Source organism: Agelaius phoeniceus, chromosome 18, assembly GCF_051311805.1.
Source record: "Agelaius phoeniceus isolate bAgePho1 chromosome 18, bAgePho1.hap1, whole genome shotgun sequence".
Taxonomy (NCBI): Eukaryota; Metazoa; Chordata; class Aves; order Passeriformes; family Icteridae; genus Agelaius; species Agelaius phoeniceus.
Genome location: NC_135282.1, coordinates 1,997,512 through 2,021,642, shown reverse-complemented (window position 1 = coordinate 2,021,642; position 24,131 = coordinate 1,997,512). Strand labels below are relative to the sequence as shown.

Here is a 24,131-nt window from a genome sequence, read left to right as displayed (position 1 = left end):
TGCATGTAATAAATCATCAACGTGACCAAATGCACCTGCAAGTTTTGTACATCTTAATCTGGGCACAGCAGTGAGGCAGGAATTAGGGCTGTCCCAGCCAGCTGGCCAGCACAGGGGAGCTACCCCTGGCCCTGATATGGCCAGCTGGGAGGTGAGACAGGCAGTCACATTGCTGACATTTTTTGCTCCTTTTGGCTCTGTATTGAGCCACCCTGGGGAAAAAGCAGCAAGGCAGATGATTTGAGCCTTTGAGTTAAAGGACTTAAGCCCTTTGCATTTTCCGAGCTCTGCCACGCTAGCTGGTCCTTTTCTTGGACGTGGTGTGGTGTGATAGCCTTTTGTAATTTAGTTGTTTTCATTACTTAAGGCGAAGGCTTGCTTGTGGTATTGGCCTCACTTTTCCTATCCTTTCGTACTGGGAAGAGTTCATCATAGATAGAAACAGGGGAAAAAGCAGCAAGACTCTCATCTGTCTGCTGCCTTCTGCCTTTGACTGGAGAGGGAGAAAAGGCACCGAGAGCCACCCCAGCCCGCTCCTCCCGCTACCAAACCCACACCCATTCCCAAAGAGAAAAGAAAGGCTGTCTGATACCAGCTCAGCCCCTTCCTACCGCTTCTCCTCTAACCTCTGCATGCGCTCTTGCAGCTCGCGTTGCTTGCGGATCTCCGGGAATTGCTTCTCATAGTATTCCCGCACTTTGCTCTCCTTGGCACGCCGCCGCGGGTTATTCTCGATGCGCTCCACTTTCTTTTCCCAGGCCTCCATCAGCTGGTCATAGCGCTGGCAAAACTTCTGCTCCTGAAAGGGCAGAGGGAGAGAGGGAGCTCAGAGATGTGCCTGGGAAGGGCAACTCCTCCAGGCCTTGCCCTCGATGGCTGCTCAGGCTGAGTGTGAGTCATGTTGCTTAAAGAAATACAATTTATTAGGACATGGACAAGCTCCAGGGCCTGGGGCCAACCCAAGGGTGAATTCTCAAAACAGGCCATCAGGTACCCTCAGGCTCTTTCCTTCCAGACCCAACATGTTTGGTGGCAGCAGGACTCTTACCCAGCGTGGCTCGGCCCACCCCTCACATCTGCACATCTCACTGAGCATCCTCTGGCCCAACAGGTGCTTGGTTCAGCAGCCAAAGGCCCACACCCCAGCAGAGAGCAAGGTGCCTGCCTGAGGCCACTGAGCAAGGAGAGACTGAGACATGGCCTTGGGAGGAGGCACAGGGGGCAGGAGAGCCGGTCTCCATTGTGTGAACAGGGTGTGCAGGGCCATAATTTTGGAGCCACCAGCTCACCATGCTGGGGAGAGCTTGCCATGGTGCCCAAGGCCAGGCACCCCTTCCTACCCACACACACCAGCTCCAGCAGTCACAGCTCTGTGCTGGCAATGATGATGGGATTGGGACCATGGGGCAGCTCCATGCAAGGGCCTGGCTCCCCAAAATCAAGACCCAGGCACCCAGCCCTGGCCCACAGCCATATGGTGTGGTGGCCTGGCCACACACTCAGCTCCTTCACTGTCCTAAAAAGCAAAAGTACTTTTCCTGCTGCTGCTCCTCTTTCTTGGCCCATGTGACAGGACCAACACATCCCCACCAACAGCAAACCCAGGCTCTGCCAAAACATGGCAGTGCAAAGGGTTTCCACACCCTGACCCCCTGGGTGACATCCTCATGGCACACCCACCAGGTCCAGCACTGCACTTCTGACTGGTATTTATGGGACAAGCCTGACAACACTGAAATAAGATTTGCAACACAAATGAGTCTCCTCCCATTACACCCCAAATCTCTTCTCCCTCCTCCAGCCACACTCTTGCTGGAGGAGAACACCCACACACAGGGAAGGTCCCTGGTGGGAAGATCCCTGTCTGGTCCCTGAGAGCCACCACAGTGGCAGCAGTGCCCAGCCTCAGCTGAGAGCAGCTGGGGCACCAGAGGGGTTTTAGGGTTTCAGTTTGTGTCTGACAAATGCCTTCCAAGCCCCAAATCAGGAAGTGAAAGCAGATGTTGCTCTAATGGCAAACCCCAGGTCACTCCTGACCCTGACACCGCTTTCCAGAATGGGTGGCTCAGCACCAGCACACTCAGCACTACAACAGAGACACAGGGAATCCAGATTTCAAAGAAAAAAACTCATCTCTTGCCACCACCGCCCTATGACCAGAAGTCTGAGGCTGCAGGATTTCCCAGAGGCACTTTGTTCTCATCTCGTTTGCTCTTGCCCACAAAGAAAGATTAGGAGAGGTAAAAAAACCCCAAACCATGGGAAATGCACAGCAATCTGCAGCCCATGTCACACCAATCCTGGCACATGGCAATAATCCAAGAACAGCAACACATCTTTGATCTCCTTGGCCTTTTGGAGCACCTCAACAATAATGTGAGGCAGACAGAGCACCTCAAGCCCCAGAGCTGAGCCAGATTAACATTTTCCCCTGCAAATAAATCAATTCCCACTTGCGTGCCTGGAGCCAGGGACTGTCCTGCCCTGCATGGATGCACAGGAGGTGCTGGGGTTCCACCAGGAGCTGAAGGAAACAGCCACAAGATAAAAACAAGGAAGGAGAACAGAAATTAAAATGCCCTGAAAGCCCACATGGGGTATCTCACACTTTGGGCGAGGAGCTACAGGTAACACCAACAGCCTGCGGCAGCTTGGCAGAATCACAGCTGCTGCTTTTCACCTCTCCCAAAGCAATGCCATCAGCCCCCTGAAAACGAGAGCTCCCACCCTGCCAGAAAATCTGCTACATCCTCCTGCTTTCAGAGCATCACATTTGGGAAGAAGCTAAAAATACCCCATGAAGTTTGTGAAGCTGGTGCCCGGCGCTGCCAGCCCGCGGCACGGCCGGGAGAGAGCCCAGCACGAGGGCTCGGGCTGGTGACAAGCCTTGAGGCTTTGAAAGGTTTGTCATTCCCCGTGGGAATGAGCCAGTGCTGGGTCCCACATTGCCACCACCCCAGCAGAGCCACCTGGCACAACCCTGGCTGCTTCACAGCCAGCAGGGCGGCTCTTTTTCCTCCTTTCCTTCTACTCCTTGGAACAACTCGACAAAAGCTTTATCCAGAATTCCTCTTCTAAGGAACTGGCATTTGAAGATGGAAAAAGCAACATCAGTGTCACGCTGCTGATCCCCCAGGAGCTCACACCCTGGCAGCAGGGCAGCAGTACCAAAGCTTCCCCCTGGCACAGCTCTGCCCTCCAGACTATGGCTTCACAATGAACTGGCTGAGCATTTCCTGAACTCCCAACCATGCAAACTTCAGCTGGGCTGGGCTGCAGCATCCCCATCCAGTGCTTTTTTGCTCCAGCTGGGACATACGCTCCCTGCAATCTCCTGCATCCTTCAAAAGCCAAGATTACAGACATCCTACAGCCCTGCAAACTACTCAGATCATCACAGCTCCACCACCAGGAGAAGCTCCTGGTCAGGCACTTCAGGAACAGAAACATCTATTCCTTCTCTGTGCTTCCTCTGAGCAGCTCTAAGCAAGCATGTCCACTCCTGAGCAACCATCTGTGCTGGCTTTTGGCAGGGCTGCCCCCTCCGCTCCCCTCTCCATCACAGCAGTAAGTGACAGCGAGCCCAATGGGACCTGACAGGGATCTAAAAATGGATGGATAGTAACGCTGCCGTAGTAGCTGAAGGCAGCTCGTGGGCTGTGCCAAGCCCCAGCCCTCCCACAGCTCCAGGGAACAGAGCAGCTCTCTGGAGGGAGGAGAAGAGCGAAGGTGACAGGAGGAACCAGCCCAATTCCTCTGCAAGCCCCGTGGTTTTCTTCCCTTGGCTGATGGAGACAAACCTCTCGCACCCAGAACAGCTCCCTTCACCATTCCCTCTCTGCATCATCACCCTGGTGGCAATTAAATGTCTTCTGCTGTGCTGACCTCAGTGCAGGCAGGAGGAAGCCCTGTGGATCCTCTGGGATGGGGCTCTCGGGGCTGGACCCTGCTCTGACCCTGCTCCAGCCAGCCCCAGGCAGCAACAATGCCCCAGAAAGTAAAAGAGCCAGAAAGAAACACTGGCATGTGGATGGGCTTTGCTAAAAATAGGGTCTGCTACAAAATAGGCAGAAAAATAGCTAAGCATACCCATTTTGCAAACAGAATCAGCAAATGTATTCACTTTGCAAATTCAGCAACCGTATGTTGCCTATTTTGTAGAATAGGCAAAATGCTTCCCTAAACTGAAAAATCCCCTTTCAAGGACACTGAATAAACTGGCTGGCAGAAATTCACCTATTTTGCATGACAGGCGACTTTACTGCAAGTCGTATTTTAGGAACTGTGCTCTTGCAGCCTAATTAAACCTTTTCCCCCAGCTCCTTGATATTCACACAGAGCAACTCACTCCAGGTTTAGCACAGTAACCAGCCATTTCCACCAGAAAGCAGTTCCTGGGCACTTCCCTCCTGCTTCCAACAAAATCACGTGGTGCTTTGCAATCCCTTTTTTGAGGAAGGGAATATTGACCCACTTCCCACCATGCAGAGACCTCAGCTGCAGGAGGGGAGGTGCCCAGAGCATCATCCGACTGCCATGCCACATCCTGATGGAGTTGTAAGCCTCGTGGCCTCTTGCCCTGGTAGAAGCTTTATCATGAACAAGTCTAAGTGAACACGTATTTGGACACAAATGGGAGACACAACCATTCTTTGGGAATGCAAGGTCTGTGGCTTTTGGAATGCTGGTAGAAAACAGCATGAAAACAGAAAGCACGAGGAAGGAAAAGAATTATTCAAAATACATTAGAAAATAATGTGAGATCTGCCTTAGAAATGTACGTATTGGAAGTTACTTTTAAAGGTACAGCCTTCAAACCACTTTCCAGGCTTGTTATTTTGAATTTTTCCAACAATTCCTCCCAGTTTTGGCACTTCTGTCCAAAAGCAGCCCTAAAGATGCTGAGAAAACCTACACCATTGCCAATGCAAGACACTAACACTGGCTCTTGAGCTGCCTCAGGACAGAGAACACCAGTCAGGAGACAGTATTTACATTTTCCTTGTGAAATGTGAAGCCCTGTGAGCTGAATCACCCATCACTGAAAGACACTGCAAAATCCACCTGCCTGGTGGGAGCCACTGGTTTTCCTGGCATTTCCCTTTCTGTGCTGGCTTTGCCTTTCAGCTCCTGCTGGGAACCACTGCAAGTGTCAGCACCAAAAATGTACAAATTCTGTGAAACCCACTTGAACTTTCTCCTCTAAGAACTGCAGACTTGGCAACAAATGCCTTTGAAGCCTCATGATCAGCCTTGCCCCTTACCCAACCAGGACCTGTGTCCTTAAAGGTCACTGGAACTCTCTTGCAGGCAACGCTGCCTAGAAACAAACTGGCACGGAGCTTGAATTTTGTTTTTAAGCCACAAATTCCTAGAACATTGCTCTGTGGTCAGCTGGAAGGAGGCAGAGCAGCCTTCAGACCATTTACCCGAAGCAGAGTCAGCTTGTTTCACACCTCTCTTAGGGTTCAATTACTCACAAACCAGACATTTATGCTGTGAATACGCTTTCTGAGATCAGTGATGGGCTCTGCTGTGATTAAGCCATCCCCAAGTGTTTGCTCTGTGGGAGGCACATGCAGAGGGAGGTGCTGCCTGCAGCAGGCTCTGGGACCTCTCCTTCACATGTTATTTTAAGCAGGAGAGATTCCACAGTAATTTAACAGGCAAAGTACAGAGTACCAGCACCTCTCTGCTGGAAATCATCCTTTTCTTTCTCACATAATAAATTACGCTCTTTTATACATAGAAAATAAGGTCTGAGGGAATCACTTACCCACTGTTTGCGCGCATGATTTCTCCTCTTAAAGTATAAAATTAACTTTTTCCGCATTGCCTGGTTTCTGTAAAGAGAGAGAGAAAAAAAAGATGAGATCTGATTAACGAGGCGGCTGAAATACACAGCCTGGCTTTCCCCACTCCCAAAAGAGTGTGCAGCACAGTTTCCACCTTAACTTGGAATTGCATCAACTTGAGAACAGCAAATGCTCTTATCTCAGACCTGGAGCCAGCTTAGAGAAAGACCAACAAACCCTCTGAGACCAGGAACTTCACCCACATCTGTGGGCAAACCAGGACTAAAGTTGAGAACTAAATCAATAAAGTCCCACTGCAAACCTTCCCCGTGTTCTCAGCAGCACACGTGGGCAGACACTCAGCTCTGCATCTATCCATGGGTCAGGCTGGTCCTTCAATGATTTCACACTGTTCTGCAGAACCCCAGTGGGTGCCCAGGAGCTGGGGGGCTCAGGCCAAGCTCTGCATGGCAGGAGGTGGCACCCCCGAGCAGAGACTGGCACACCCCAGTGCCCAGATCAGCAGCGATGGGGATGTCAGAGCACACGCGTTCCCCCAAGGGCCCTGAGGCCCTGATAAGGAGGCAGGATCACAGCAGGGCTTGCAGCACTTATCTCCTGACCTCTTGCTTCCTTGGAGCTGTGCCCGACAGAGCTGCAAACAACCAGCCAGGAGAGTTCAGCCACTTGCAGAATTAGGACCTCAAGGGGGAATCCGGCCACCACAACCCCAACCATCCCGGTCTCTGCCCAGACATCCCCTCACTTTCTTCTTCTTTCTACTTTCTAAAGGCAGCGTGAAAGAACTGCTCAAAGAGAAGTAGCACAGGAGCAGAACAGTGCTGAAAAGGCTGCAGGAACTCCCAGAGCCTGCATGAGCCCCAGAGCTGAGCTCCTGTGGCTGTTCCTGTTGCTAATATTCACAGCAATAAAATCTCTAGGTAAAAGGTAGAGACCAGGGGCAAAGGAGTTTCCTTAAGTCTTTTATCCCGATTAAAGGCAGAGCTGCAGTGTGTAATTACTGATCAGGAGCTTAGCAGTCTCATGTAGGCATGTTCTGTGGGATTTAGCCGAATGAAGAGACACCCTTGCTGCTTCCTCATTCCCCTCCTGTGTGGCTAGCAGGAAGGGAAAAGCCACCCTCCTGCCCTTGTCAATCCCTCAGCATAATGAGCAGCAAAAAGGATTGTTTGGGAAGGGGCAGAGGGCCCAGATCACCTAGAGAGAACTGGGGACAGTCCTGGCTAAGTTTAGGAATGGAGAACATTGCAGAAAGCATCAACATTTTTCCCTTTTCAAACTCTGTTCTTGCTACACCACTGAACCATGCATGGGCACTCACAGGAATGACAGTGACCCCACAGCAAGGGCTGCCCTGGGAACCACAGCTCCCTCCAGCACTGGTTTGCCAGCCCCAGCTCTCCACACGCTCCTGCATCCCTTCACAGCACACACTGTGAGCTTTCCTCCACTTCCCCAGCACCGTGTGGTGCCTCAGAGGGCAGCAAACCCTCCCACAGAGACCCAGCCAGACAGATTTCCTTCCAAGGTTCAGCTCTTTGCGAGGCTCACTGTGCCCAACAAACACGTTCCTGTTTGTTTGTTTATTCCTGATCCTAATGGAAGCTCCAGCACAAGGGAACCTTTGGGGTAGTGCTAATGATGATCCTGTGCGAGATGGGTCCTGGATTGTCCCTTGGGGCCAGCCCAGCTAAATCAAGCCCTGCCCTCCCCATGGGTGACATCCAGGGGCATCCTGGGGTTCTGACACGCTGCTGCTGCTGCTGGATCTGCTGCACAAGTTCTTAGAAAACAGGAGAGCAAATGCAGGAAATCAGCAGCTCTTACGCAGCTGATGGGTTGCCTTGAGTTGTGCATCATGGCTGACCTTGAAAGTGCGAATACAGGCAAAGGCTTAATGGCTCTGCAGCTGCAAAAATCAGAAATGCCTTGAAAGCCAGTGTATGTTTACCACCACCAAGGCTGAAGTAATCAAAGAGTGAAAGGATTACAACAACAACAAACCCCCTCATGCCCTGAATGTTTTTGCCACTTTATCTTTTCGTTTTGTTTTGTTTTTGCATAAGGTCAACCTTTCAAAGGTTAATACAATCTTGGTAAATATAAATAGGCTTCACAGTTTATCTTGCTACACGTACTGCTGTTACTTAGAAACCATTTGCAGCGAGGTTAATTCGGGCCATGTGTCTCCCAAGCACACGCTGTGCTCCCTGGGCAAATCAGCCAGCCCAGCACGACTGCTGTGCACAGGGAGGAAGGTGAGGGCTGTCTGCTGGGAGCTGGGCATGGAAACAACCACTGAGGAGTGGCACATGGCAAGGGCTGCTCCTGCAAGGTGCCAGCCCTCCTCCCTTCTCCTCCTCCCCTGCCCGAGTCCTGCGGTTTGCTGGGGAAAGCATCAAGGATGGAGACCTGAACTGCATGGGGGTGAAGAAATCAGGCAGCTCCCAGGCAGGAGGAATGGGTGCTCCTTAGATAAAGCAACAGTGACTCTTGTGGGCAGTTGAAAGTATTGCTGGGCTGGCCTGTCACACCACACCGGGTGGGGAGGACGTGTGAGCTCCCTGCCTTATCCTCAGCAGTGTCCCTAAGGAATGGGCAGGCTGGGACAGACACAGAACCCCCCAGCTTCTGGTGAGCTGGTGTTCAGAGGCTGCCAGATGGCACATCCCCATCCTTGTGGTCAACAATTCATCTGTGGATGGAGCCCATCTCCACTCCTGACCTCCCTGTGCTGCAGAACTCATCCTCTTCTCCCTGCCCCACTGACTGGTGAGCCCCACAGAGGAGCACAGCTCTCAGAGCCAGTCCCCAAACCACCAGGTGAAACCCATCTCCCACTGCCAGCACAGCAAAGCCAGCCCTGGGGCAGGCAGCTGCTTCCACCTTCACTGGCTTGGCCCAAGGTTGCTTTTGTTTGGTGTCTTTCACAATGGAGCCAGTCAAGGAGAGAACCTGAACCTCTGACTTTTGAGCCACCTGGCCCAGGTCCACACGGGTCCTTCCTGGGGCTGATGTTAAAAGGATGTGGGTGCACGCATGCGTGTCAGGGCTGCTGTGTACCCACGTGGGGAGCTGCCAAAGCCCTGGAAAAGGCTCTCAAAGGACACAAAGAGCTGATGCACGGCAGCACACCTGGCCAAGCCTGGGGAGACCTTCAACTGGTGCGAGACGAGATGAAAGGAAGTTTGCTATTTGAGCAAAGCTAATCAGGGGTATTTAATTACACAGGAACGTCTTTCATCAGCCAGAGCAAACAAAGTAGGGACAAAACTCAAAGAGTGATGGGAAGGAGGCAGCGAGCAGCTGGCAAAGCCATTGTACAGCAAGATGGATCACACAGGCAAGGGTAGGAAACCGAGGAAGCTCCAGCCAAACAAAGCACAGGGAGATGAGAGATCTCCAAACCAGGAGACCTGAGGAGCACAGCAAGAACACTCTCCTAGAGGCAATGGAGACCCAAACAGCTCTGTCCTCCCCTCTTCCACGCCTGCTCGTGTGCAGGGTGGTGCCAGGATCCCCAGCTGCAGCTCAGGGCAGTCACTGGCTCCCTGCAGGCACAGGACTCCCACGGCGAGGGCAGGGAGCAGCTCACCCTGCTCACAGGTCACTGCACTCATTCCCTGCTTGCTCTGAAATGGCTGCAGCCACGGCTCCAGCTGCTAACACACTGTAACCCACTAACCCCAAGGCAGGGCACGCTGCTGGAAAGCCAGCTGTTCAGAGCAGCTCCTTGCAATATTTAGAAACACTTTCTGGGGAAGAAAAGCAAAGCAGATCTTTAGTTATTTACCCCAGAGCCCCTGGGCACCGGGATGGACTAAACCCCCAGCACCATCAGTGCCTCTGAGGGTGAAGTGGCAGAGGTTTGTAACTCTGGATGTACCAGGAGGCTGCTGGTGCCCAGAAACACCTCTGCCATGCCCTGAAGCCCAAACTGACAACACAAGCCCAAGTGCTGCAAGTTACTCCCCCCCCCAAACCAGTATTGGCTTTTTACTGGCAAGAGGAAGAAGCAGAAGGTAGCAGTGTGTGTCTCCATCATTTAGTAATTCATCACTAGGTAATCTGCTGCCTTGGTGCATGCCAATAGAGAATAAAAGAGATGAGAAACCTTGAATGGGATGAGCAGGGAGCTGCTAGGTGAATTTCTAATGAGGAAAATGTCTACAAGCACTAATAAAAAGACCTAAAGAGAATGCATTAGTAATGACAGGGTTTGAAAGAACATTTGTGTTACATGTCAGGCTTCAACTATGAATTTAGAGGCAATCCAGTGCTACTAAATCCCCTAAACAGCAAGTAATGAAAAGATGACTTAAATTTCCCAATGTGAAAAGTGATTTGGAAAGCCACAGTTTGAGATTTTCAGAAGACAGCTGTTCTGCTCTTTTGGGGGGGCACTTAGAAAACAAAAAGAGATTCAGAAGCCCTGAAACCTCTGTGAAAATCCTGACTTCAGATTTGGATTCTGCAGAGGCAGGTTTCCTGCCCTCTCCCCAAGAAGCTCTCAGCTGCAGACAGGAACCCAGATGTGCAAATATTAACAGTGCACTCAGCTCTGCTGCTGCTGGATCTGGGCACGTGAGAAAACCCAAATCACAACAAGCTCTCCATCTGCTTTAACTGTACATTCAGAGAGGTTCTCCAACACCTCTCTAAGCGTCTTGAGGGGGACACAGCCTGGTTTCACCCCAGCATTCCTGAATTTCAGTGTAAAGCAAGGAGAAGTTCTTGAAGGGGAGGCTTAAAGCAAACCCTGTGAACAGCACCTTGCATGCACTTACTCTGGGCTATTCCCTTTGCTTTTTGTCTGCTTTTTCAAGGCTCAGGGAAGCTCACATTTTGCTTTCAGATACAAGTCTCACAGAATATGATGGCAAGATGACTGCTTTGGGGAGGGGGAGGAGAGTCCTGCCGGGTGTTTTTCATGGCTGACCGAGCAGGAATCTCCTGCCTAGAGAGGAAGGCCCCCTTGGAGAATATCTCTTCAGACAGACAGCAGGTAATTGATCCTGCTCATGTGAACAACATCTTGTCATTTTTCAAACGCTTGGAGGAAAGAAGGTTAATATCTCTGGAGCCTGAGCCTGGGGAATGCGCAGAGTCACTGCAGTGGCAGGGTGGGAAGGGCAGCTCTCATCCTTGTACAAACCAGCTGGCAAAGCCCTGAAATAAAGACCTTGACCAGAGGCACTGGCGCTTCACTGGTGCACCAACATATTCTGCATTTGTTGTATTTCATCAAGATGTAGGAAAATGGTCTTTTGTAGCCTTCTCAACTGATGCAGAATCACTCGAGTGGTTTCCAGCTGTGCTCAGGGCTGTGATGCATCTTGGATAAACTTTTCAGTCTGCTGCAAAGCCAAAAAATTCTCACCTTGAAAAACCACAGGGGCAAAGCTCACCCCATCCCTATGAAATGAGGGCACTAAATGCCCTCTTGCCCTCCTCTTTCTTCATGAGGGGGTTGCAGAGCCCTTCTCTCCAACAATGCAGGAATTGAAAACAGAAAGGACACGGTCCCATCAAAGGTAGGTCAAGGCTTTGGAACAAACCACTCAAGGGTGCCTTGGATCCCACAGCAGATGTAGCATACAAAATTAACCATGTTTGCTCGAAGCCTGCACTCACAGGTGAACCAAAGGGACCGTGCAGGCGAGGAACGGAGCACAGCCAGGCAGCTAAATAGGACTTAAAAGCTTTTGAAGCTGCAAACACTGGAATGAACTGGGGCATGAAATTAATTTTAACTGCACTGAATAGGAGACAGGCCATAAAACTCCATGAATATAAGAGACCGGTAACATTTCAGTAAGAGTAGAAATTCTCCCGGTAAGTCCCCAGCCAGCTCTATTAGCATACGTGACTCATCCCAGCTGAAAAGCAAAGCAAACAAGAAGGGAGAATTAAATGAGTGTTGCAAGGCACAGAGTATAGCTGTGGAGAAATCGAGGAATCCTGGCTTTCTGATATTCAAATGCCTTCCCACTGACACTTGCAAACATTCAACTGAGAATAAAAAATTCACACTAAGAAGCATTTAAAAACAAAGCAAACAAAAAAAAGCTATCAAAGGTATTTGTGACAATACAGCCTGGCCATTTTGTGCCCATGAGACTCCAAACCAGCTTCACATAGGGGCAGTTCAACACAGCCAGGATGCAGTGAGGATTTGTGGACAGAATCACAACCCAGATGATTTTCCAGCAATCTGCCAAAAGGCTTTTTCATCATGGTTAAATCTGCATAGGGCGAAGCTGTTCTGGAGAATCTGCATCCAATTACACCTTGGCAGAATATAACCTGTGGTGTCCTGGCAGCTGTCCTGATGTTCTAATGCATCTGGCTGGTATCTCCCAGCACCCTGAGGATTTACTCCATCCTCTATGGAAACAGCCTCCTCCAGGCTATGGAGCAGAAGCTGCTCTTCTGGAGCAGAAAGGCACAAAGATATTAAGAACAAGGAAAAGACAAAAAATATCTTCAAATTCAGCTTGTGGAAAAATTGTAGATCAGATGTGAACATCCAAGCATAACTCAGTCAAAACAGAGGAGTCTGATATCTTTTGCTCTTGGTCAAAGGACCCTGAATCATTTGTTTGGAAGAATCACCAAAATCTTGATTTTCTATCTTCCTCCCAAGCATCAAAATGTCCTTTAAGGTGCAGCATGGACAGGGAGATGGGAGAAAAAACACACAGATTTCTCTGTGTGTCCACCAACAAGTAGCAAAGTGCAGACCAGACCCAAGGACCTCCAAGACAGACCCACAGCCAAAACCAGGCAACATCTGGAGCCCAGATTGCTCAGGGGCCTTTCACTGACCCAGATCTGTGACTGTGCTCGACTGGCATCAATAACCAGCTGAAGGTAGCTAATTGCCAGGTTTCTGGAAGGAGGAGACGGAGGCTTTTCATTAAAATGTGTGGTTTCCTTCCCGTATTTTTGCAGCATTAATCACAGCGAACATTAACCCCAAGCCTGCCTGTTCCAACCTCTCCTTGGTGTGTCCCTGCCACAGCTACAGCCACGTGGGGATAGTCACTGTCTGGGGTGGGGATAACCCTGCAGAGGCAGGGATGGAAGGGAACATCTGCCCTGCTGCCTGGTTTGATGGGGCTTCACCTCTCACCAACAGTTTTACTCCTGACCTGCGCAGTCAGTTCCCTCTTGTTTGTGCCCGTCTTTCAGGCAGCAACCCAGGACAGGAAATGGTTTAAATCACAGGAAAATGTGATCACAAACCCACAAATATTGGCAGGGGAGTGGAGAGTGGGTGAAGTATCTGCATCTACTTTTAACTCGTTCTTTCAAGGACAACACTAGCGATCAGCTTGAAATTGCCACCTTCAGCACCTGCCCTGGGATGGCTGTGGGGCCCCTCAAGGCATCCCCGAGAGCTGGTGACTTCCACAGCCCATCAGAGCTGGGGGTGAGCATGACCAGCAATGCACAGAGCACATCCTGGGGCCACACAAGAGGGGCTATCACTCATCAGCCTCCTGAACTGACAGGGACCCCCCAGAAGCGACAGGGACACCCTGAATTGACAGGGACCCCCTGAACTGACAGGGAGCCCCTGAACTGACAGGGACCCCCTGAACTGACAGGGACATCCTGAACTGACAGGGAGCCCCTGAACTGACAGGGACATCCTGAACTGACAGGGACACCCTATGCCCTGTGGGAACTGAGGGGCTGGGGGTGACACTGGGCTGGAAGGTTCTGCAGGGAGTGCACTGCTGGGATGGCACAGGAAGCTCTGGGTGGAGCAGGAACAGAGCAGGGCCTGGCAGTGAGCAGCAGGGTCACATCACCAAACCCTCCTCCCTGCAGCCCTTGGGGACAGAGAGCCCCTAAACATTGCCACCTCCTGCCATGCTCCCCTAGAGCAAAGGTACGGGAACTCTTCCCTTATAAACCCCCGGGATCAATTAACATACCGCTGAAAAGCAAGAGATTATTAACTTTTGTTAATAGATTATTAAAGATGATTATCACCAGCTGACCGAGCTGGTACCAAAATAGACTCGCTGCAGGCAGCTCAGAGCAATCATCAGTTCATTCAAGGCAGATAAAAAGTTTCAGATCTGGTTTGACTATTTAAATTTCTAACAATAATCACAATTATCGCTATTCTCATTAGCTGTTATAGTTCTTCTATGTTCAGGAAGTCACTGTGGTTATTAAACACATGCTGATGATTAAATCATGTATTGAGGTGATAAGTCAAATTAGATGATTGCTAAGTCTCAGTAAGTATCTTTGAAATAACCAGTTGTTATTAGACATTCAAGAGGTCCTTCATGAAAATCTAATTGTAATTGCAACTTTTCATTTTACCTCATCTTTCTTGCATGCAAACACACACACACACACAGGCAGCTGATTTCATATTTCAGTACAGGAGAAACACAGAAGAAAGCACTTAAGGTAAGTGTTGTCTGGGAAAACATCAAGGACCCACATCCACCCCACCCTGAGAAAAATCAAACAGCACCTTCAGCATCCACCTTCAGCTACAGCTCCTGACTGCTGAGCTCCTGGAGCCGGTTTGTGCTTCAGGCACGCAGAGCAGCTCCAACAGGATGCTCACAATTCCTCAGCAGCTTTAACTGGGGTCTGGGAGCAAGCTGGCACCCCTCCTGCTCCACACCACTGCCCAACCTGACATTTCAAACAGCTTCATCGCCACATACTTACATTTTAATGTTCTCATGGTACTGCCTGGTGTCTGAAGGCTGGTTGTATAACGGCTGAAACAAATAAGAGAAACGAAGGCATAAATGGTACGGTCTGACATTTAGGAACTTAAACCCATCAGCAGCGCCGCTGCCTCGGTGCAGACACCCAGCCCGTGTCCCAGCCCCTCTCCCGGCCGTACTGGAGGCTGCTGGCTGCCGGCAGCGCCGCTCGAGTCCCGCTGCATCCCGGTGCATCCCGGCGGAGCCCGGGGGAGGGAGCGCGGGCAGTGCCCGGGCTGGGCTCGGATCAGCGCGGCGGGGACGCGCTGTTATTCACCGATTAAAAAACGCACTGCGCCTCGCAACATATGACACGGGGGAGGCGAGGGGAAAGCGGGGCTCGGCGAGCGGGGAGAGACAGTCTGTGAGCTGCGAGTTGTTATGTCTACGCGCTAAAAGCCTGCCTGAGCCCGCCCAGCGAGCCAGGCACAGGCAACTGCGGGCAGGACAAGACTTTGCCCCTGGGGCTTCCAGCGTTGCCAGGTCCCCCAGCACACCTGAGTACAGCGATGCTCATCTGGCCATCAGATCTGTGCTTTCCCCAGGGTTGCTCTGCACCCCACACCCTCAGTGGGGATATGGCAGGCAGCTCCATGCGGAGTCAGGAGAGTTGGATCCATCCCTGGTCACTGCCCTGCCACCTCTGCCTTCCCAGGGATTTATCCTTGGGAATCTGGAGGGTCCCACCTCTGGAAGGGAGAGATGCCAGAGACCAGGCTCAATCCCACCCAGCTCAGCACACACTCCAGGGGCTGCCACCGATTGTGTCCATATCAGCAGGACGACAGGGTGCTCAGGATTAAGCCCTTCAACACTTCTATTCATTGTCTTAAGCTGCTGTGAACATGTCCAAGACTGGGATAACCAAAAGCTTGCCACAGCCCAACCATCACCTAAAGAGCACAGCTCAGGTCTGACCACAAAAACATCACCCAGTACTGAAGCAGTTCATCCACAAACCTTCCCCAAACCAGCTGTGAGCATCTCACATCTGTGACCAGCACAGGCAGAGGGACATGGGATGGCCTGGTTGAAGGTAGCATCCTGACCATGGATACACACACCAGCTCACCCTCCTCCTGTGGTTGATAGGGCTGAGGCTGTGCTCTGGGTCTACCCGATTTCACCCCAGATTAAACACAGGAAAAGAGCAAAACATGTGCTGAGCATCTGCTCAACCAGGTGAGCAGCACTGGAGGCGACAGGACGCGTAAACAAAGATGGGTCCTTTTCCCCTCCAGTTTGAAGAAGGTGTTACTCCCACATCCTCTGTGCTATCTCCCTATCACCATCACAGGTGCTTGGCACAGAAGCTTGTTTTTCCACACAGCCTGTTTCTACTTCTCTTTAAAACACAGATTCTGCTTCACCACTCTGCTGCCACACAGGACAGCCACATCAATCCTCACAGAACAGAGACTGGGTGTAGCTATCCCTACTCCATCACCAGCAGGCCATCAGCTTCTCTTTCTGGCTGCCCTTGGACGTGTCCCTCTCCTGTGTGAAAGCACACGTAATCCTGGGCAGCAGGGGCAGGCAGAGGCACGTAATCCCCAGGCAGACAGGCACAGGAGATGAACCCCCGTGTTCCAGGAGTGCTGACAGCCATCCACACACCCATCACCTGGAGAGGGGGTGAGGGCTGCAAGCCTGCCAGGGGACACCTGCCAGGGGACACCTGGCCACCGTGTGCTGGCAGAGCCAGGGCAGACGAGAGGGATGAGCAGATCCTGGTGAAGAAGACATTCTCAGTGGTATCCCTTCCCCAGGGGTGCTTCTATCAGGAATCCTCTCAGATCTGCTGGTGTGCTCCAGGCTCAGAGCTGGCTGTGCACTTCATGCTTGGAAAGCTCAGAGGAACACAGACATCCGTCTCATCACGTAGCTCCAGAGGCAGGAGAAACAGCCACAGCTCCAGAGCATCACATCCTCAGTCACCCTGGAAAGCTGGGAGGCTTTGACCAGTGACTGTCTTCTGGAAGAGGACTGCAGGAACTGGAAATACTGAAGAATGATCATCTCTCTTCCCTCCTTGATCATAAATATCAAAGCAAAGAAGCTTCCATGTCGCAGGTGACACAGACCTTCCTCCTGGGAGAAGCAGTGCAATTAACATTTTGGTTTGGACCTGGGTTGGAAAATGCTCATGTGCACATGAACATCACAGATGCCCTGATGCCAACCAGCTGACCAAAAGCTAATGACTCCTCTCAACTACAACCTATAAATGATATGAACACTTAAAGAGTCTTAGCTAGAAAACTTAAGTGTCAGCAGGCAAGAGCACATAATTTTAAAAGAAATGTCCAAACACTCAGAAATATGAAATTCTGGGACCAGAACCCAAGATCCACATGACACCAGCACCTCAAAGAGATTTCTATCTGCAAAATAGCCTCAGCAGTGGAGGAAACCCAGGAGACAAGTTCTACTCACCCACAGAGAACTTACAGACTAAATACTTAAAGAAACTTTATTCTCAGCAGGGCAGGGACTGAGAAACAGCATCTTCCCTCCGAGCCACCAACAACTCCTAATTCAACCTTTCTCAGTAAGTAAGCAGAAGTACAGCTCACAGGTCAGATAGGTAAGGTGATGTTCAAAACACACCCAGTGTTCCTCCAGGGTTAGGAACATGTAATACATTTCTCTGGAGAATGACATTTTAGAAAAACATAATTGCAATGCAAAGCTATTACTGGAAAAGCCTTGTATTTACTGAAAGCTCTTTAGAAATAAACCAGAAAGGTCTCAATTGCTTTCTAGACACTGCAGGGTTCAGATTATGCATCTCAAAACCATTTCTCCCGGGGAAAACATGCAGACATTTTTTAAATGGTACCACTACACTGCAGGGATGACATGAGCAGAGCCCTGGTTTACTGAGTCACAACCTCCTCCTGACCCAGACAGGAGCACCAGCTTCCCAGGACCCAAACTGGATCCCTGCCTCCCAGAAATCCTTGGCCTCCTGCTCCTGCCTGCCAGCACATCAGTACTGATGCCATGCCTGACCAATTCCCACCACAAGCTCCCATCCCACCCCATGAGCTCCAGCATGCTGCTCATTCCTGAGCCAGCGTGCATCCAGCACCACCACTGCTCCAAAGGCACCCACCAGAGCCCTCTGAACAGCCAGAACAGGACATCCCAGCAGAGCTGACAGCAACACACAGCCCTGCTGGTGACAGCCACACCTCTCCCTGCACAGACTGGATTGGCACCAGGATGCTCAACCTCCCTGCAGGAGACCCATGGGCTGGGGCAGCTCCAAGGCTGGAGCATGTGGTGTGTGTGACATGGTGGGGCAGGCATGAGCATCAGGCACAGCATGCTCTTCTTCCTGGAGCTGCTTCCTTTCCAGCTCAGAAGAAGCTGTGACCATTCATCTTGTCTCTCGTAGGCTGTTGGCAGGCCCTGGGCACTGCTGTGCCCAACACAGCGTGAGGGCTGGGCCATAGGAAGTGCCTCTCCCATGGCAGATGGACCAGACAAGTCTGCAGGATGCACACAGAGCCCAGCTGGGTTCTCTCAGTGAGGTTTCCCCTTTTTCCCTGTGCTCTGATGAGTAAGGCACAGAGACAGAGGAAAGGTTTGCACTGGGCTCTGTTACAGCCCCCACCGTGCAGTGTCAACACCCAGGGAGAAAACATCAACAAAATAAAAAAGGGAAAAACAGAGTGAAGAAAAAAAAAACAAAGAAAGGAGGAGGAAGAAAAGGAAATGCAACATCTTTTGGATGAGGAAGCACCAACCCTGGGCACTGCCAATCTTCAGAGCAGAAAGAGCAAAGGGTTTGACCCTGGTGACTCAGAGGAATAATTATGAGTGTTACCTCCTCAGCAAGGAAGTGGGCTTTGTCACGTGTGACCTCTCCCTTATGCACAGGGGAAGACAGCAATTAGTGCCACCCCCACAAGGCAAGTGCAAATTACAGCTGTGGAAGCCTGAGCTGCCTGCTCCCATCTCCTACAGACTCCATCCACTGCACCCCAGGCTGGTGCAAAGCAGGGGATTGCCTGTCAGACTGGCTCTGATCCTTCCAGCAGCATCACTGCCAGTGCACCTTCCCCAGGCACCTTTCTCCAGGACTCAGCCCCAGGGGTTGTTTCCAGCTGCCCCTCCAGCAGTCAGTCCTTTGACTACAGATGGATTTTTCCAGATGAGGGAGAAGCCCCAAACTGACAATCTGTCCTAAGCTGTTTTCTCAGCTTCCCTGTACATGAGGGGGAGTGCAATAGGAAGTGTGCAAGTCCTGATACCTGCGGGTTGTGGCAGCTCACAGAGCACCCTTGAGCATCCCCCTCCATTTTCAGTGGGTGGGACAGAGGCGAGTCCAAGCACCCATCCCTCCACACAGCACTCGAGGCTGGCTGAGAGGCAGCAGCCCCGCAGTGCTGGTGCTGTGTCTGCCACCAGCAGACGAAGCCTCAGCATCCCCAGTGGAGGCAGAATGCGCCAGAGCCCCTTCCACCCTCCAGCTCCACTGCAGCGTGGGAGGAGGGAGCCAAAGGGTTAAACCTCTGCGAGGAGGGCTCTGTGTATGTGTCTGCCTGCGTTTCAGGACTCGTCTCAGTCACTTCGCTTCCTGCTTTGGTGCTGTGCCAGCGAGAGCTCCGGGCCGGCAGCGCGTTTCCTTGCGACAGACACACGGACAGCGATCGCTCCGGGCTGGCCCGGGAGCCACTCCCCGACACGGGCAACACTCACCAGCTCCACCTGCGGACCCAGCCCTTCCAGGATCCGGTGGGCAGCCTCCGCCTTCTTCTGCAGGGAGGAAAAGGGACAGGAAGAAAAAAGTTACTTGTGCCATCGGTTACAAGTCGTGGCTCTCTGCTCAAACCACTCCTCAAACCTCCACGGAGCCGGCACAAATCCCATCCCTGCCTGAGAGAAAAGGTTCAGAAGCTCAGCCTCTGGACCGGCACTCGGGTTATCATGGCTTTAAAGGATCCGGGCCGTGCCCAGGAGTGACCCGGATCCCTGACCCGTCCTGTGCCAGGCGGGGGGACTGTGCCCGGTACCTCTGCGCCGCTGCCCTGCCAGGAGGAGCAGCAGGAGGAGGAGGAGGAGGAGGAGGAGGGCGGGCAGACCGGCACGCACGCAGAGATGATGCCCTTTCTAGGATTCATCTCTTGACGAGCATGTGATCATTAGAGTGGAGCTGCCCTTGGCTCCTCGTCGTGCTCTCGCTTCCCTCCCCTCCCTGCCGCAGAGCAGCCCTTCCTCGTCCCCTCCCGCCCCCGGCCAGGCTACCTAGTGCTTATTAAAGGCACAAAAACCACCCAGGAACACGTGTCAGGGGCTGTGCAGTGCTTACTAATTAAACAGGCCTGAAAAAAAGACATGGGTTGGCTGTAGCAGGAGTCTAAATAAAAGATGACATTTTCAGTAAAACAGCACTTCCTTGCAGAGCCCAGGCTGTTCAGGGGGGTTACTGACAGTCCAATAAATCCAGATCACTGCGTGCTGCTGACACCAGGGGCTGAGCTGCTCAAGCCAAGTACCTGACAGTGATGGGGATGAGGAGATGGATTTTCAGAGGCTCAGATAAAACAGGTAGTTTTAGCTATTTGGGGGTAAGGGAGAGAGAAAATCCCTGTTTAGCTGCCTAAAACAGGGAGCTAAGCCCCAGGCCTGGGGAGTAGGGGTGGGCAGGGGTCTGGGCTCCTGGCAGAACCAGTGGGGCTTGGCAAACCCTGGGGAAACATTCCAGGGAAAAGGGTCCAGCTCACGTAGCTCTCCAGCATCAGGCACCTCTCACACTGTCTCAGGGCAGGATGAGTTTCCCAAGGATTGTCTCACCAAAGGCTGGCACAGAGCCCTGCTGCTTTGCCCCCGCATCCACCCCCGTGGAGAGTTTCCAAAAGTCTCATCCATCCCCCCGCTGCTGGCTGGTCCCCAAAATCACTGATGCAGCTGTAGGTGTGCAGACTCCTCACTGGAGCCTTGTGCACCCACACAGAGTCTGATTTGCACACGAGAACTTTGGAAGAGTCACTCCCTCCAAGCAGCTGTGGGAGTCACCCTGCCCATGGTGGGGCTCAGGCAAATGGCCCTGGCCAAACCCAGCCCGGTCCCAGCTGCAAAGCCTGCAGCAGGTGCCTCACCACAGCAGGACCAGGAGAGCTCCCAGTTCCTGTATCTGCTGTACACAAAGCTTTTGTGCAATTTAGAAGTGACTTCAAGGGTGCTAAGAGAGATGTGACTAATGTGACCGTGCTCTGGCACCATGCCCACACAGGGCAGGCAGCAGCCCTGCTGTCAGTGCATCCTGCCTGGTATCCACAGCATCCCCACAGCAGACCTTGGTGGCCACAGATGTCACCATCACTGCCCACCTGATTCCATTAATGGGAATGAGCCAGGTCTGCCCAGGGACCTGCCCCTTTGAAAAATTCATCACACAACAGAGAACTCTGGGCCAGAGCTTAATATTTTGGTCTTCACGAGCGATAAAATCTGCTGGCCTTGGAGAACATCAGCACTGTGGCATTGGAAAGTCTTACAGAATTAAATCCAGGGGGTAAGATTTTCAGGAGTGGAAGGATCATTAAAACCACTAAAAGCACTCTACATCAGTGGCCAAGAGGATGATTTGGCCCATGCCCTCCTGCCTGCCACTGGTTGCTGTTGAGCAGGAGGCATCAGCTTACCAAAATTTTTTTGATGTGTATCTGGGACAAAAAGCAGCAAACGTATTAATTGCATTCTGCATAATTCTGGGTAGAAGACTGTAGCCTCACTGAAGGCAGACAGTCCCACCATGGGCTGGTGGAAGATGCCCTGGCAGCAAGGATGGCACAGCAAGGGACTGGTGATGCTGTGTACAATGAGATTAACTTTGAGAAAAAGCTGAGTATGTTCAGCTTGCTGCATTTGCCATGTTTAGACAACTTAATGAGACGAGCCAGAGGCAAACCACCACAGGCAGAACATGTGGCAAATCAAGAAGAATGACATAATTTGTCTTGCATTAACCAACTGCAATATACGCGTCTCCAGAACGAAGGATCAGGAGGAGAAGCTATTCCGAGCACGTCATATCTTTGTACGTACACAAAGAAATTCCTCTATCTTGAAAGCTGCCCAATTAACACTTGACACCCACTGTAATTGCTGATGCTCCTTGCTGCCTTTATCAGATCATAGCAGAACCATAACGAGCTGCCTGAAAGGCCTGGCAGACCGAGGTGAGAGCTGGCAGTGGAACTGGGAAGAACATAAAACACCCAGCAGAAGGTCCCCACCACACCAGGGCTCATCTCTAGGGACAGACAGACACAGGGAGGTGTGCTCCTGCCTAGGGACCCAGCAAGCCAGAACCTGACTGGAGAATTTATGCAAAGCTCAAACTGTTCAGGTACAAAGGCAGCCCCCCCAGGCCCTCCCACAGCAGCAGGACCTTTGCTAAAGACCACCAGCAGTCCTGGTAAATCCTTTCCCTTCCAAAGGCATGGCCACCTAGGACTTGGTTCCAATACTGGTTTTGTGAGGAGTACGTTTAGTGATGGACCCTCCAGAAGAAAACCACAGGGTTCATCCTGCATCTGCTGAATGACCCCACCGTGCCTGCATTCCTGTTGTTAACAGAAGGAAATTCATCAAGAAGCAAACCCCAGCCTTCACCTCTAGTGAGATACATGAAGATCCCCAGCACTTGTACAGTCCCTCTGCAGCTCCCCAGCAAACAAGCAAAGATCCCTTTTCTTGATCTGATAGACAATCCTGAAATATTGTCTGAGCAGTGGTGTTCATGAAGGGACCTACACGTGCATTTTTGGAGGGATCAGTGCCTGAAGAAACATGTCTGAACCAAAAACATGGTCACTGCAGGGCCCACGGATTCAGAAGGGAGCCCACAGATGTATCAGGCAGCAGCATTTGCCCCTACAGAATCTGTCTCCCCCTGGGCAGGGGCACAGGCAGGGAAATGGTGCTCTTACCCTGGCTCATGCTCCTCCAAAGGGCCTGGAGCTAAAGAGATCTTCACCAACAGCAAAAACCTCCCTGCAGACTACAAAAAAAAAATCTTCATTCTTGCCTGAAGAGCATTTGGCTTCCAAAGCAAACTCCAGCCCCTTGCTTTTCCTTTGAAGAAACTTAAAATAGGCTTGGGAGGGGAAAGCAGGCAGGAGAGCAACTTCCCGGCCATGTGAGCTCCCGTGGGGATGAGGAGCCAACCCCACGAGGCAGCAGAGCAACCAAAACCAGAGCAGGGAGAGCCTGGGATTTTGCGTGGGCTCTTCTTAAAGCGAAGTTTAAAAATGGAAGAGAAGGAAACACAGGAGTTATTTTGAGAAAGCGGATCTGAAATTAGGAGGCGGCACTTTCTTGGACCGGCTCCAGCCATGGTTCCATGCAGCACAAAGCTGCTGCAGCTGAACCGTGCTCCCGGGGTTATTTATAGCACCCCGTAGGCAGCAGGGCTGGAATGGGAGGGGTTCTGGTTGGGACCAGCCATGTCCTGCACACAGATAAGCAAAGCCCTTCTCCAGAGGCAGGAGACTGCACGCAGGACGGTGCTGGGAAAAGTTCCTGTCCCGGCACCACATCCCCCGGACAGGCAGGGCTGTGGGAGCAGCATGGCAAAGAGGCAGGCTGGAGAGGGATTTGGTTTAAAACAAAGTTCAGGAGAAGTGTGGCTGAAGTCAGCAGAAATCATGGAAACCCTCAGAGACACCTCTGTGCATGCAGCAGAAAGCAAACAGCACGGCCAAAATGTGCTGGGACCAAACCGCAACCTGGCAATGCCCGTTCCATAGGGAAAGATTTTCACTCCTATAACCACAAGCACTATTTTTTTCTGTCCTTTAAACCTCAGCATGCTCTCTCTGAGAGCCAAACCACCCCAGCAATTTGCTGCTCTCCACACAAAGCAGGTGGGATGAGCCCCAGTGCTGCGGAAGGGAAAGCAACACTCCTCCCTCTCCAGCTCCTGCAGCACAGTGCTCTCAGCAGAACAAGCACAAGTGCCCTCCCCTGGGCTCTCTCTGAACACAGATGCCCTGAGCACCAGGGAACCTCAGAGGCATGAGCCCAGCCCCTCTCACCTGGCCCAGGTGATGCTGTCCAGGGGTGCCCGTGGGATGCAGCTGCCCTGCAGGCTCCCCCACCTCCCTGTGCTGAGCTGGAGCCATCTCCCCACCCCACCAGCAGTGACAGAACACTGGTCCCCAAGGCTGGGGCCAGCAGGTGATGCAATGGGGGTTACAGATGACTCATCACAATCAGTAAGAAAACAGACGAAACTGGTGACGTGAGCTGTGTGCTCACACCAGTTCACACCATTCCCCATCCACCCCGCACAGAGTGTGACAAAACCACTCATCTCAGTTCTTTGCTACTCTCTGGCTTTGGCTCATCACTGCCAGACAGTTTCAGTCCTTGGCTTGCTCACACCCCATCCATGGCCAGTGGGGGAGCCCCCAGGCACAGCTGGGTTTCCACTCACACTCTCATCCCACTCTGCTGTCTGCTACAGAGCCCTTCAAACACACACCAAGGTTAAAGTGATGTGCCAGCAAGGTTTTGCCACTGCAAACCATGGCTGAGCATTCCACCACTG

General features: G+C 51.8%; 1 protein-coding gene across 10 annotated transcripts in view; it reads right to left on the bottom strand.

The window, feature by feature from the left end:
• The window catches only part of NCOR2 (nuclear receptor corepressor 2), a 228,250-nt gene that overhangs the window by 80,267 nt on the left and 123,852 nt on the right, over window positions 1–24,131 (bottom strand). For 5 of the 10 annotated variants that reach the window (XM_077188048.1, XM_077188044.1, XM_077188047.1 and 2 more), the window contains exons 7-10: window positions 19,274–19,330; window positions 14,523–14,575; window positions 5,777–5,843; window positions 612–799 (exon numbers count right to left, since the gene is read on the bottom strand). In XM_077188048.1, the coding sequence (XP_077044163.1) occupies window positions 612–799; window positions 5,777–5,843; window positions 14,523–14,575; window positions 19,274–19,330 (365 nt within the window). Of the gene's footprint in view, window positions 1–611; window positions 800–5,776; window positions 5,844–14,522; window positions 14,576–14,703; window positions 14,845–19,273; window positions 19,331–24,131 lie in introns of those variants that run through there. The other 5 variants (XM_077188054.1, XM_077188053.1, XM_077188049.1 and 2 more) reach the window with 2 other exon arrangements.